Source organism: Phalangium opilio, unplaced genomic scaffold, assembly GCF_054372755.1.
Source record: "Phalangium opilio isolate 3A_F unplaced genomic scaffold, DU_Popi_V2 ptg000082l_1, whole genome shotgun sequence".
In the NCBI taxonomy this organism is placed as follows: Eukaryota; Metazoa; Arthropoda; class Arachnida; order Opiliones; family Phalangiidae; genus Phalangium; species Phalangium opilio.
In genome coordinates, this window is record NW_028324189.1 from 2,852,522 (window position 1) to 2,868,040 (window position 15,519).

General features: G+C 34.8%; 3 protein-coding genes across 3 annotated transcripts; 1 reads left to right on the forward strand and 2 right to left on the reverse strand.

The window, feature by feature from the left end:
- Window positions 1-532: 532 nt before the first annotated feature.
- LOC149650912 (neuropeptide FF receptor 2-like) lies at window positions 533-4,469 on the reverse strand. The gene is made up of 6 exons (XM_089847078.1): window positions 3,989-4,469; window positions 3,309-3,928; window positions 2,531-2,736; window positions 1,461-1,643; window positions 1,290-1,397; window positions 533-784 (listed from the first exon to the last, which is right to left on the reverse strand). Exons 2-6 carry the CDS (start codon window positions 3,691-3,693, stop codon window positions 539-541), a joined length of 1,128 nt encoding a protein of 375 aa, XP_089703204.1. The 5' UTR covers window positions 3,694-3,928; window positions 3,989-4,469; the 3' UTR covers window positions 533-538.
- A 1,760-nt stretch (window positions 4,470-6,229) lies between these two features.
- Window positions 6,230-10,692, forward strand: Hip1 (Huntingtin interacting protein 1). The gene is made up of 2 exons (XM_089847636.1): window positions 6,230-6,341; window positions 6,913-10,692. Exon 2 carries the CDS (start codon window positions 7,110-7,112, stop codon window positions 10,104-10,106), a length of 2,997 nt encoding a protein of 998 aa, XP_089703762.1. The 5' UTR covers window positions 6,230-6,341; window positions 6,913-7,109; the 3' UTR covers window positions 10,107-10,692.
- A 341-nt stretch (window positions 10,693-11,033) lies between these two features.
- LOC149650914 (uncharacterized) lies at window positions 11,034-13,928 on the reverse strand. The gene is made up of 11 exons (XM_089847639.1): window positions 13,816-13,928; window positions 13,677-13,746; window positions 13,530-13,596; window positions 13,377-13,474; window positions 13,257-13,316; window positions 13,087-13,184; window positions 12,884-13,019; window positions 12,319-12,460; window positions 12,124-12,263; window positions 11,891-12,050; window positions 11,034-11,819 (listed from the first exon to the last, which is right to left on the reverse strand). The coding sequence occupies exons 3-11, from the start codon at window positions 13,591-13,593 to the stop codon at window positions 11,782-11,784; spliced, it is 936 nt and encodes a 311-aa protein (XP_089703765.1). The 5' UTR covers window positions 13,594-13,596; window positions 13,677-13,746; window positions 13,816-13,928; the 3' UTR covers window positions 11,034-11,781.
- Between the last annotated feature and the right edge of the window lie 1,591 nt (window positions 13,929-15,519).

The following is a 15,519-nucleotide window of genomic DNA, read 5'->3' on the forward strand; positions in this document are numbered from 1 at the left end:
AAGCAAACGTTTGGTTTCGATTCCATTTTGGTATATTTGAAGCCTACAGAATCTGAAAGAACTAATTTTATACATTAATTCTCGAGAGACGACGAGGTAACATTTATATCGGGTTCAAAGACCTCTCCAATTCAGTCTTCGAAAAAAAACGTTTTGATTCATGTCACCAGATATTTGATTCATTTCGGATGTCCCGGTTAGCATTATAGTTGAGTGATTCCCGGATACGCTTCATAACAAAAATAGAACAAAAAAATTAATTACTTAACTGTGGTTGTCTAAATATTTTCAAAATTTGTTTTATCAAAATCCCTACAGTCTTCTAGTGCCTCAGTTTTTAAAAGCGTATTTATTTTAACCGATTTAGTCTGCGACGAAAAATAAACGTTCACATTGGATTGATTTCCATTTTATAAAAACCTCAAAATGTTTACACAGTATTTTAATTAATTTATTTATTATTTGTACAAGTCCAATATTCATTAATAAATAGTGGATTTTTTCTCTCTGTTCCTTTGGGAGGGGACTACAATATTCTTCACATGTGACAAGAATTTCTTTGTTCGTTGCCATCAGGTCTTAAAGAAAGACGCATCGGAGGAACTGATCGCCTGTTATCATTGCTGGGAGAGAGACTGGTGGGTTGATAGCCCACCGGAAGCATTGAGAAGAAGGCTTTTCGGAAGTTTTGGTTGCATATCCCGTAGAGAATCGGGTTTATGGCGCTGTTCGAGTAAGCCAAGAAATAGGCGACGAAGTGGAAAGGTCCGAACCAGTCAGGAAGCTACGTATACAAAGCCATCGTGTCACCGCAAAGATATAATAATCGGCAACGGGGAATAAGAAAAGATAAATGTAGGCCTGGATGTTTGCAAGAGCTTGTCGTCTGTGATTTATTAGTTTAGGAAGTGATTTGTTTTGGGTTTTTTTTCTCTAGCTAGTGAAAGAAGTTTGGTTTCTATTACTAGCCTAATCCCTACACTTTTCGATAATAGATGTGTCAGTCACTAGCTCGCTATAGTATCTGTTTACCATGCTAAATAGGAAATGGTTTCACGTACTCTCTTAGGATTAGGCCTTAACTTGTCTCTGGAGGATAATGTCTGAGAAACTTCAGTATGTTAAGCCTATTTATTGTTTTCGAATAAATAAAATAGTCTTAAATGGTGGTATTTGTTTACCATCCTAAATAGGAAATGCTTTTGGTTAGACGTTAACTTGTTAATGCCTGAGAAACTTTAGTATGTTAAGCCTATTTATTGTTTTCAAATAAATAAAATAGTCCTAACCGGTCCCAATGATTCTTGGACGTTGTAATACCGATAAAAAATAGACACTTGAAAAAGGAGCCAACAAATAATAATGCAAAGTAGATACAGAAATAACATTCGTAGAATCTATTTGAAAAAGAAAATTAAGTAATTTTTCATTCAATAAATAAAAAAGAATTGGGCAATTACTCTTCTTTTCCGATTCAGTTTGGCTGGACTGAAGCAGTTGGTCAGTTTGCTCTGGTATTTATCCAGCTGTAGTATGATGAATGTATAAGCTATAACTAGGATGCATAATGGAAGATAAAAGAGAAGTACTAATATGGTAAACCAGTAGTATTTAAGTTCCATCATGTCTTCGGTGCAGAATTTCTGAAATATTATTGAAATAAGTTCAGCGTAAGAATAATTAAGGATACACTGATTACCATGAGCTATTGGTACGCTATTAAACGTTGCTGAGAGTTAGCAATAGCAATAAAACGAAAACTACCCATTGTTTAAAATGGAGCTATATTTTGGTACGAGCGATAGTCTATATATCAACATTCACTTTCAATTTTAACAAAATATCAAGGGAATTGATTCAGGCATGAAAGGCAAAGAGTTTTCTATCCTTTTTTCTGTCTGGCAACGCGTTCCTGAGCTCAATTTCAAGAGAAGCGGGCCTCTTGGCTTTTCTACCTTTCTCTTTTCATTTTTTCTCCAAAAGTGGTAAACAGACACCAGCTGTTTTCTCTTATCACACGCGAGCTTTGGAACTCATCTTCCGTGAATAACGACCATAGACGCGTGACTTAAAGGGGGGGAACGATGACCAGTAATACCTTACACTCAAATCAAAAATAAGATAGCTCCACTTGGTTTTTATTATACTGAGAATGCATTCACGTTACTAAGAAATTCTTGGCCCTATGATACTTGCAACATTCATCATATAAGACCTGTTTGAGCCTGATGAAGTGTTCTAATCTAAGTGCCTCAATATTCTTAGTAACACGAATTGGTTCATGGTTATAGGCGTATAAGGATGAATTCGTGGATCAACAAAGAATAATCACTAATTTGAAGAGGCCGGTCACGTAACGTTTATCTTCTAAAATATATGATTCAATAACGCTCAGGTTTTTTTGGGAAATATCGCAAAAAATAATAATTAAATGGATAAGATACGTGTTTCTCTATTTTCACAATTTTACCTTTTATTACACAAGGGAAAATAACAAACAAATAATACTTAATTTTTCTAATTAACTTACTTCTACGTAATCATTCCATATTCTTTCATTGTAAAACCTCCAATGGATCAAAGGGTATCCCGAACCGGCGGAAGCGATCCAAATAAGTAAGATGATAAAGATACCGACCCTTCTGGTCAATCGTTTCGTGAATGGGAAAACGATACCCAGTAGGCGGTCCATCGAAATGACCATCAACGAAAATACGCTCGAGAGCAAGCAGGTCACTGCGTTGCGTATACCAATAAAAAATAAATAAATAAATAAATGGGAAAAGAAATGTAACTAGTTTATGATTATTGATGGGAAGATTTTATCTAGAGGGACACGAAATTGAGAATCGATACAAATGTACTGAAGCAAATCGCTTTGCTTTTGTTTTTATGTGAAGTTGTGATTTGCGAAATGAATCCTAATTTAGAACATTGAATTGAGTAACGTTTGATGGTTTTTATACGACGCTGTACCATTATTATTATTACAATAAGTAAGTACATAAGTTTATAAGATATGTTCCATAAGTTTGTTACTGGTTACTGAAAGCTTGTCATGAAGTGATGTAGGAGAAGCTACGCCTGGTCACGCGCTGTCAAAGACTTAGTACACACAAAATAGGAAGATGGACTGCAAAACCGCGTGTAGTCAATTCTCTCGTCGTTCTCGGGCTAGCTCTCAGTAAGTTTCTAGCATTACAAAACATAGGAAGTGTCTTACTTATGGAACATATCTCACGAACTTATGGTAAGTACTTATACTGAATCAAAATTTTTCTCGTCGATATTTACAAAGAATATCTTACCTTGAATAAATCCACCAGCCTTACAAAAAAAACTACCAAGAACGTAGTTTTGATTAAAATCACCAATCAAGAAAATCCACGTTGATAGAACACTAGTGAGTAAATCGGCTAATGCCATGTTCATTATGAACATATTAGTGCATGTTCTCATTTCTCGTTTAAAAACAACCAAAGACAATATGGCCAAATTTCCGAAAAATCCCAATCCGATAACGGGAACGAATGCCGTGATTTTTATAGCTTTTTCCCAAGGTGGAACATGTCCCCAGATTGGTGTAAAATCGCTGTAATTCCATTGAGAGAAATTGTCCGGAGTTAAATTGGACAATTCGCGTGAATTCAAGAACGCAAAGTGGGAATCCATTTCCTTCGTCGTTAAGTTCATTAGCTGTCTAACTAAGGAGCTGGTTTAACTTAAAACCTCTTTTCGAAGTTTTTCAGATAACAATATTGAAGTTTATACATATGGGTGTTGTTTGCTTTGTTAATAAATCTTTTTTATAGGTGGTAAATTATGTCACCTTAACATTTATGTTGTATAGTAGTTAAGAAGTTCACCGCAACGCTCCCTAGAAGAGTTAGTGAAGACTATCTTGCTTATTCCATTAATCTTTATGACCCTATTTTATGAATTTATGATTATAATTATGGATATAGGAAAATGTAAACTACTGCTATACCGTTTTAAAATAAGGTGATAGGTACATAGGATTTTCTTTCGTTAGTTCCTTGTTGGTTTAAGACATCTACATAAAGTTCCGCAATCAAAAATTAAATCATGGGAGTTTTTAATTACTTCTACAATGGCTAGAAGTATTTTGGGAATTTCATTGTTAATTTCTTGGTAGTCTTATGCTTAATTAACATCTAATAATAATTTTAGACATAAATAAAATTATCGTACATCTGGTTATTTAAGCTGCTACGCGATTAAATCATTGAGAATAGAAAGCCTACTCGAACATTCCTGATAAAAATCGCTATCTTAAACAATTAGTGACCATCTGTTCTAAAAGTGTCTTATAGTTAAAAGGGTAATAAGTTTAGATATTATCGCATTAAATAATTCCATCTTGACAGTCTTGGGGATCGTCACAACATGAAGAAGTGCAACATTAACGTCACTGATTTCACTTCTTTCGGCTTAAACGCAATTTGCAATTTAGCTCTCGTATCTGAATTGGAACTGAAAAATGAATCGAAACAGAAATTGATTGATTTTGATCCCACTCGTCCGATAAACGATGACGTGACCTTATTCTTATTCAGAGAACTCCTTCTAGGAGCGAAATGCGGGTATTACGAAAATCACTGGACGAAACCTGAGGAGAAAGTCGGCTTGGTCACTCGTACGATTTTGACTTGCTTGTTTACATTGCTACTGATCTTATCCCTCATTAGCAACGTGACTTGCGCAAAAGTTGCTTACCATTTCCTTAAAATCGAGAAAACCACCAGTTACACGCTACTGTCTCTGGCTGTCAGTGACGTACTGCACACGTTGGTACTGTACCCGCTCGAAATGAACAACCTGATGTTCAATATGTTCTGGGAACTTGGCGAGATATCCTGTAAAGTTTTGCCATTCCTCATTAGTACGACCAACCTTGCCAGTTCATTGACGCTGTGTTGCATCGCTGTGGGAAGATGCGTTGCAGTTGTAAGGGCTTGCAAGATTGGACCTCAACCGCCTAATAAGTACAGTGGAATATCAGCTTTGGCCATAATGATATCGTGGGTCATCTCGGCTTCGTTGAATATAGTCTACTTACTTACGTTTAATCTAAAAGAGGAATACGCTGACCCTAGAACAGAGCTGTGTGGAGAGGATGGTGTTAAAAAGTACAAGTACGAAAAGGTCAAAGTTTGTTTCTTCGACAGCGCCGTCTTTAAATCGGATTATCTAACAAAGTACTACATCTACATTCTGCCCTCCATTGTTTTCATTCCACTATGCATCGTGGTCACCACCGGATACTTTTATCTAAGCTTCTTCTTATGGTCTTCAAATGCGGCCAGAACGCCCAGTCAGTTGGATAAGAAACAGCACAAATACAAGAAGATAATTCGCGTCTTGATGGGTCTTGTGGCTTTATTTTTCGTATGTCGTTTTCCTGCAGTGGTTTACAACTGGATGGTGGGGATGAGCGAGTATCAAGTGAATCATAAAATGGTCAGTTTTCGCTACTTCCTGGTTCTTCTACGTTTCTCCAACTGCGTTCTCAACCCCTTTTTCTACGGGATGATACACGACCATTTTCGTAAAACAGTTGAGAAATTCTTTAACTATCTAAAGATTAGAGCTTATTGCGTAGGTGGTAGCAAAGAAACAAGCGGCATGAACGTGGTTCAATTCGAAACGACGGAGTCACTTTATTCCAGTATGTTTAAAGGCAACATCTTTTTTGCAACTGGCAGGAACTATACTCCGCCTATGAATTCGAGATACTGATTAACTAATAAGTAAAATTTTGACATAAGAGTATACAATTTGTAAAATGTATGATTACAAAAGTTTAAAACAATAAAAAGTAATTTAACATGGGAAAAACCTTGTGAAATCAAAATTTATTTAGCAACTGACACTTATATAAAGTTAGGAGCCCAAATAATACTAATCACATTAAATTTTATCAAAAATAGTATTTCGTACTCGAAATATAAAGTAGTTATCAATTTTAATAAAATATGTTTCACGGTTTTTACAGAAAAAGTTCTATGTATTTATTATAACAAAGTATATTGAGTTACAGCAGCTCTCTGGGTTTGACTGAATTACACTCTATGGGAAGATAGCATTGAGCGCGCCCACGTAGAGATTCTTTTTTAGTGCATTCTATAAGCGGCAGATGGCGTGAAAGCATCGATCACATAAGACCTATATACCGAAAAATATACGCATACATGTACATGTACAGACTACGCTCAGTACGCTGTAGCGTTATAGAGGCTAGAGCCTACCTACTTAGTCGGGTACGAGAAATATTAAAGGATGCGATTCTCAAACTTCAAGTTTCGTAACATATTACTTAAGTAAGTGTTTATATATTTGTATAAATAATATTAGTTTAAGTTTAGATTGTTCGACTGGCAGCTTGGTACGCGTATTTTTGTTAACATACATTTAAATGTATGGCACGTCAGCAAATTTTAACTTTATATAGTTAAGCCTTGGTCTTGTAGCTTCAATAGCTTTAAGCTATTAGCTTACACTGGCGCACTGTAAAGTTATGGTGTACTATATCATTATATAAGATTGTTTTTTATGGCACTGCCCTATTAATCTAATGAATGTCATTTTACGTGATATTCTATTATTGAACCGGTGTTTATTGTTTATAAATGCTTGGCGTGTTTTATAATTAGCACTTTAGTAGAGACAGGAAATTGTATTTCCTAGTGGAAGTGGGAAGTAGCATAGCGAATGACTGCTGCGTGGTTTCCCTCTTTTTGCTTCGGAATTTTCCTTCGTGTTAAACCTACCGTAACATTTTTTGCATGAATTGATAGCCCTTCCTTAACTTGTTCCTTTGGAGTTTAATATCAGTGGAAACGTTTTGTTGTTTAAAGTTGTTTACACAACCAAAACAATTTTTCTCTAAAGGTTCAATCATAGTTTCTTGGACCAGCAGCGTTAGGCAGTGGTGCGATCGAACTGTTATAGAACTATAAACCCTTTTAGCATTTATATGTAGTAATCAGGGACAGTGTTATATTGAGTTTTAGTTTTTATCAGTTAAACGGTTTTGTTTAGTATTACGTTTATGCCTAGTTAAGTTATTGAATACTGGTGAAAAAAAAATGTCATCACTGTCGCTTCCAAAAGTTTTAACGCAAAGGAAAGCCTCTACAGTTGAGACTGAACGGGAAAATTTTGAACGGGCTCAGAGTGTATCATTGGCCAAGGCTATAAACACTCAAGAAACGCCTGTCAAAGAAAAACACGTTAGAAGTGCCATTATTGGTTCTTTTCAAGAAAAGGGGGCTAGAACATTTTGGTCAGTCGTGCTACGTTTACCTTTGCAAGGAAACCCTATTGTATGTTGGAAATTTTGCCACGTCCTTCATAAATTACTCCGCGAAGGACATCCCAATGCATTTGAAGACACTTACCGAAATAAGAAGTTTTTAGCGGAATTGCAAAAACTTTGGGGTTTACTGCGAGATGGATATGGGAAGTTAATCGGTTGCTATTGCAAGCTACTCCTAGCTAAATTGGATTTTCATAGAAGAAACCCTCGTTTCCCTGGGAATTTGCAAGTCACCGATGAACAGTTAGATGATATTGCCGAAAGAGATGTCAATGTGTATTTTCAACTCAGCTGCGAAATGTTCGATTATATGGATGAGATATTACACCTTCAAATAGCCGTATTTGGTTCGCTGGATATGTCGCGATCCAATTCAATGACAAATTCTGGTCAATGCCGTCTGGCTCCTCTGATACCGTGCATTCAAGATTCCAGTCTCCTTTACGACTACACGGTGAAACTACTCTTTAAACTGCATTCGTCTCTACCTTCAGACACGCTCGTCGGTCATCGCGACCGATTTCTCAATCAGTACAAAAAACTTCAACAATTTTATCTGAGCTCCAGTAATCTTCAGTATTTCAAGTATTTAATACAAGTACCTCTACTTCCGGAAAACCCACCGAACTTCCTAATCAGTTCAGATTTGAGCTCTCATATAAGCCCGGTTGTAATTCTACACGAGCCAGCTCAATCCGATGGCCCGGAAGACACTGTTGACATGAATTTAGTCGACGTTAGCGCCGTCAGTCCTGTTAAATTTGATGACAGCTTTGGTTCGAATGACAGGGACAGTGTAGCGTCGTCTCCGGTTCCTTCGAATCATCTTTTGAACGAACAGTTGATGGAGAAAGACAGGATTATTCATCAGTTAGTCAGGGAATTGGAAGAGCTGCGTTTGGAATTTCAAAAAGCCAAAGTCGAGTACGAACGCGTCGTAAATGATTTGAAGAAAAGGCTAAAAATTAGCGAGGATCAATGCGCTGAACATGAAAAATTGATTGAACAGCTTAGGAATGAAAATGAGCAGTTGACGCAAGAAAGAGACGCCGTGATTGATTCGGAAGACGCGGCGAAATTAGCTGAAAAAGCTAAAGCCCAGGAGGAGAAGTTTCAAAAGATGAAAGAAATATATGGGAAATTACGAGAAGAACATATTGTTCTCATTCGCACAAAAGCTGAATCTGATAAACAGCTGGCCAGCGCTAAAGCCACGTTGGAAGATTCGAAACAAGCTCATCGAGAATTAGAGCAAAAGTTTAGGATTTCTGAGAACGAGAAAAACCTAGTTGTTGAGAAATTCCAAACTTCCTCTAAAGGCTCCGAAGATAAACTCAAATCTCTTATCGATGACAAGAACCTATTGGAGAAACAAAACAAAGACATTTCTGACCAACTACAAAGTCTAAAGACAACTTTGGAGCTAACGGAACAGATGTTGAAAGATTTGAAAAACGAGAAACAGAATTTGGAACTCGATATCAACAATGCTAAAAGTAATTTCGACTCTGAACTAAAAACTTGGAAGGAAAGAGAGACCGAAGCCAAGTGGAAGTTACTGGTTGACGCGTTAACGGAAGATGGAGTTGTGGTTGAAAATGCCCTAGGAGAATTTGACAACCCGACAATATCTATGGTTAATTGTACACCAGAATACTTACTCCATCAAATCGAAACATTGAAGAAATCTTTGGGATATTTCAAAGAGGGATGCGAAGTTTTTCAAGAGGACAACTTAAAAATTGAGACGCTACTTAGAACGGTTGGTCCCATGAGCCACCACGTTGGAGTCGTTTTACTCTGTGGAAAAACTACTTCTCAAGCCTCACCCAATATCGAACAAGGAGAGGAACTAGCCCTGTTCTGTAAAAAATTTGGCAGTGACGTTTTAAAGGTCCTGGATACTGTAAAACATAAAGGAGATACCGGAACGTGTATCTCTGAAATATACCTTAAACTGGATACCTTGTCAACCATGACTGAGCAGCTAATACCCAATATGTCAGGCGATGACAAGAAAAAATTGGGTGATATGGTAGGCGAAGAATTGGCGGAAATGGACAGAGCCATCGAGGAAGCAGCCCAAAGAATTGCGGATTTATTGTCAAAAACCAAAGAAGGAGATTCTGGCATTAAATTGGAGGTTAATGGAAAAATCTTGGACGCTTGCACCACGTTGATGCAAGCTATTAGAATACTAGTACAAAGATCCCGCGATTTACAAGAGGAAATAACCAATCACGGACGAGGGTCAGCTTCCGTAACCGAATTTTACAATCGAAATCATCGATGGACTGAAGGGCTGATCTCAGCAGCGAAAGTAGTCGGTTTATCAGCAAAGTTTTTGGTTGACGCTGCGGACAAGGTTGTAATGGGAAACGCCAAATTTGAAGAATTGGTTGTTGCCTCTCAAGAAATTGCAGCGGCAACTGCGCAATTAGTCGTAGCGTCCAAAGTAAAAGCCGAAAGAGGCAGTGAAAAATTGAAAAACCTATCTACAGCTTCACGTAGCGTGACGGATTCCACCGGTAACGTTGTTGCAACAGCCAAATCATGCGCACAACTGATCGAAGAAACTGAAGTGTTGGATTTCTCAAAGCTAACTCTTCACCAAGCCAAGCTTTTAGAAATGGAATCGCAAGTACGAGTATTGGAATTGGAAAATTCATTGGTGAAAGAAAGAGTTAGGTTAGCTGGTCTTCGAAAACGACATTACCATATGGCTGGTGCCAGCGAAGGTTGGGAAGAATCGGATATTAAAAATTAGAAAATAATCCAACATTAATTTTTGAAAGCTGTAAATTAATTAAGGAAAAATAATGGGATGAAATTAATGTTAAAGTTTTTATAGGAGATGAGTATTTGAATCATGTTAAAATATTTGAAATATACTAGGGCGTTTTCCTAATTAATAATTTAATCGTTGGGGAAAAAAACATAGATACAATTTAACAAATACTATTTTTTAGTTATAAATAATTAAACCCGTACTCTCAGGATGTATATTGTTCGTACTGTAGTAATAAAATGATACTAATACCAAAAAGTTCTACCAAATTTAATACGTACCCCAAAAAAAGCATCATTATAAAAATATTTAAATAAATAATTGTGTGGGATTTTTAATATATGCGCTTTAAACACAATGAAACGAGAAACAACCAAATGTTTGTAATTCTATTCTTTTATATTTGTAAACTCTTTTAAATAATGAAGCCACTAAAATTTCTTTTTTAAAAATTAAAAATCCAGGTTTCATTTATTTTACTTTATTTTTTCACCTTTACAACAAGAATGTTCGATATTTATACGTATGTAGGTATTAATTAAATTTGAAAGTTTTACAAATTAAATTGGCTTGTTTTTTTTCTTTAAGAATAAACTAGTTGTTAAACCCAGTAGTTTTAATTAAATACTAATTAACGTTTAAAATTAATCTATATTGTATTGGGAATATTAACAATTTAATACAAATGGTTATCACTAATTATATAACGGTTCTGAAGATAATCTACTTATTAAAAAAATAATGTATCAAGACTTATATTGTGACAGAATAATAATTTGTTATTAACAAAAGTTAATTAGTGGTTTTTATAGATAAATAAAAAATATGGAGGAGACTGTAACGCTGTTAAAAAAATCAATAAAAACAAGACTACTAGTCATTAAAACAATTTCGTTTTGTTTTTTATTAACTTTATATGGTGTTATAGTAAATAATAAATAACAACAAATTCTGCTACTTAAAAAAGTGGATCTATTTTCGAAGCAATTTTTATTTTATTGGAAATGTCATCAAGACATAACTAGAGCGTTATTGATTCACAAGTTACATGTAGGTGTACTTGCGTAGGCGTTAGCCTAGTTTTTGAACTTCGGAACCATAACGGGAACCACGAGGCTCTTGAGGTAAAACGCTTTTCGTGTCATTAAAGATGTCTTTCTCAAAGATGTATTCAATCATTATATATAAAAAAATCTGTACATAAATTTTATGTCTGGAGATCACTTAAGATTCATTACAGCTTGTCTTTCATCATAATCACTCATTCGCGAATACTTGATGTAATACCCCGTATTAACCTTTGAAGTGAAGTGAAGCGAAGTTTCCCTGAAGTTTTATTAAATTATAAAAAAGACTTGTGTTACACTTTTTTTATTATTTATTTATTGAAATGATTAGGCATATATTGTGAATCACAAATTAACGGTAAGAGTTAGTGTAGGGGCTAACCACCACCCCTCTATGCATTGTAGAGGGACCCACCTATAAAACAAGCCCAAGGCTTGGTGTAGACACATCCCTTCGTAAAAAAAGTGTAGTGGGTGTAAAAAGACGTAATTTTCGTAAAAAGACCAAGAACTGAAAATTTTATGATAAAACTCGAAAGAAAACTGTCCTTTTGAAAGAGTTACTTCAAATAATACTGAAAATATCTTTAACAACTGTTCAGTCCTGCTTCAAGTCTGTTCAATCCTGCAGAACATATTTTTGAGAGTAAATTTATTTTTCCTTAAGAGATGTTTTTCGTTAAAATGTATTATCACCTTTTTCCAAATCTTGCGTTGGTTTTGAAAAAGTAAGTCTGAACCATCCTGGTTCATCCCCTAGGAATTGCGACCCAGGAACTATATAAAGCTTTTCTTCTTTGAATAATTTCTGAAAGAGTCGCATTTCTGTTTCGGTCGAGGTTATAGGTCGGCAAAACTAGGATAAAATAGTAAATACCACCAGGTCAAAATGATTTTTCAAAGGAACTAGAATTTAATTTTCTTCATACTCGGCTCAAGTTCATCCATAGAAATACCCCCGCCGGCGTTTCCAGGTGATCCACTTTGATTCCTTTTAAATGGTCGCTGGTAAATCGATACGCCTTTGATAGACGTTGCCGATTTTGTTGTAAGAGGTATCTGACGAAATCTGAAAGAAAATATATCCTACATCGGCTTTTGATGAAGAATCTCTTTCAATTTACCAGCGTCTTCCAGTATTTTTGACATGGTGTTCATGATAGGTTTCGGTATTGCTTGGTACGGAGATAACGATTTGTAAGCTGTTATAATATTTTGGTTCGTTGTATGAATCATTCCGACTCGAAAGCTAGTAAGACCAAAGTCCTGTAAGAAATTTCGATTTGTGAATAACAACTTATAGGTTTTTAAGAATATTATAATATTGGAGCCCAGTGGTCCTATAATTCCTATTATTTCATGAAAGGTCTTATAATATCCTATATTTTTGACTTAGTCGGAGTTTTCGTATATTTTAGCCTCTCATTTATCAAAATTTAGCTTTTTTATCAAGATTAGATCACATTTGACTAGACACTGAAATTGCGTAGCTCAGGATTTTTATATATATTATATTTTAATTAAGCTCCTCTTTTCAAAGTAAAATCCAATTTGTTATTTTTCTACATAGTTTAGGCCTGTATATGAGTAATTTTAGTCCTATATTTTTTTGTAAAAACACTTTTCTCCTATAAAATCCTATAATTCCTATTATTCCCATAAGAAATTTAAATGGTAAATATCAATTACTTTACTAAATCCGTAGATAACGTGAACGTTATCCATTTCCGCGGCTTTCGGACACGATAAAATGCTTTCAAATTTCGCGTTTTCATCGTGAATACAATTCGCGTAAGTCTCGTCCATTAATAGGTGAATATTTTTGCTAAAATTAATTTTTAGCGTTAAGTTACAATTAAGGTATTTGCGCGTAATTAAAAATATGACGATACCTCGTGCAAAAATCCAATATTTCACGCAAAGTTTTCGAACTAAAAATATTTCCAATTGGATTCCCTGGATTTGTTAAAAGAACTCCGCAAACTTTGCCCTGAAAAATGTTTAATAAATTTTAAAATTAATTCTATAATGAATAATTGAACATCAATATTTTTATATCTACATTTTTTATCGCTTCATTGTAGACGTTTTCCAGTTTCTCGACAGTTAAATTAAAATTATCCTATGAAGAAAATATTGATTAAGTATGGCCTAATTGCTTTTTCTAGGTTATGGTTTTCACCTTGTTGGTCAAGGGAAGCGGCCATAATCGTAATTGTGCGCGATTCTTTATGGTTAATGCCGTAATCGGGTATATAGGGGTCGGTGATAAAATCAAATCTAAATGAATTTATATTTATTAATCATATTGTATTGAAGATTAAATTTTAAATACCTCCTGGGTCTCCAATCAAATGGCACAGAACGTCCATGCATGACATAGCACCGGTTCCAAACATAAACTATAACATAATAAATAAATTATAAAACTTCATATCTATTGTTTATTATGTTAATTATACAAAAATATCAATGTTCTTACATTATCGGGTATAACAGGAGTTGAGGGTCGAAAGAATTCATTAACGAAGGCCGAAGCTGCTTTCTGCAAACTATTCGTGATAGATAACTATTATAAAACTCTTAATTTACCTAAATAAATTAAGAATGTTGGAATTTACCGTGGAATTCCATGGTCCTCGTAATAGTTAACAAAACCGTCATCCTCTCTGTAGTTGAAAGTTGAAATATCGGACAGCTACTCAATATGTTAGTTAAAAGTTTTTATCTATAAGTATAACCTTACTACTACTTATACCTTATTTTCCAGTATATCACGTGTTATACCGTTCGTCGCGGTTCCCAAATTAATAATGCCCTAAATTAAATATATGCAATTTTATTTTTATAATTTAAAGTAAAAAAAATATGGTATTTCAAGAAAGTTTAAACTTACATTTGGATTGGTTAAGAGATTAAACTCGTCTTTATTACATTCCAATATAAATTTTCTCATTAAACTAAGTTCTTTCACTAAATGATGACTTCTTACCGATACCGCCATGATCTTCAATGCTTGACGATGAACTGGTTTACGGAATTATATAATATATATAATTTTTTTGACAGTTAATCACAAGGACATCTTAATCCCTTCGTTGAGTTGTTATCTTAGTTACTCTTCACTTTTCAGGTGTTGGAATTTTACGACAAAGTTACGTTTTTCTATAGATTAATAGAGTTAAGCTAAATTAAAGTTCGTTTTTAATTAAAAAATTCGTTAAGGCTTAGCGATTTGGTTTTGCGTTTTACCATAGACCCTGACTTGTTTAACAGATATCTGGGGCATCACAAAGACTTGTACATCTGTTCTCAAAAGCTGAACGATGCCAGAATGTCAAGAGAACATTTAAAGCGGATCAGCTCAAAAATAAACAAAACTATAAATAACTCGTGTTTAATATAGTTTACAAATTTTTACAAAGTCGCCGAAATTAACGAGACATATTGTAGTTTTATACAATTAATTTTCGAATTTCGAAGGAGTATTATTGATTTTGTATCGATGGATAGTTATAATGAAATCTTTCATCAGATTTACATTGATTCTTTGAAGTATTTCGGACTTTAATGAATCTTATTTGGGATTTCTTGCGCACTGAATGACCTGCAATGAAAATCATAATCTTCAAACGTTTATTTTTAATATTTATCGTTATGTAGTTTGAACAGAGAGTTGTGTCTGTTTTAATATTCATTCGTAGAAAGTAGAAAACCGTGCACTTATCTCGCCAAATATTTCAGAATAAGTGACGCAATTAGGAGCGTAACTATGTTTTAACAAAACGAAAGATAAGCCCGGCCGGACAAATCTTAATTATAAATTTATATATAATTAGCCGTAAAATTAAACGCTCGAAACACTCATTAAATTAAGGGTTTCTAGGTCAAATTTAATAGCCGTACAGAAACTATTACGGTTCATACACCTTAACGCGTGAACTAAATTGGAAAAGTTCCATTTCCCGTGTCTCTTTCTATACCTGAATCGCTTTGAAGGCTTTGTCTGGAACTTCGGCCTTCTTGCTTGAGTATTTTAGCTCTTTTTATAAAAATTTCAAGAGCGTTGAGTATTTGAGGTACGGATAAACCTAACCAAACTCCTAGGAAACCGCCAATATATCCAAATATTTCCGTTGGCTAAATTACGTAAAGAATAAAAAATCAAAGTTCGCACATTAGAATCAACGTCTTACAGTCTAGACCTCGAAATATTTGTTGGCTAGCCTTACATTACCGTTATTTTCGGACTGTGGACGTACAAAACTTCTCTTTGTCTCTTCAGGTCAATGGTGGCACTTGTTGACCTTTGTCTATAAATTCAA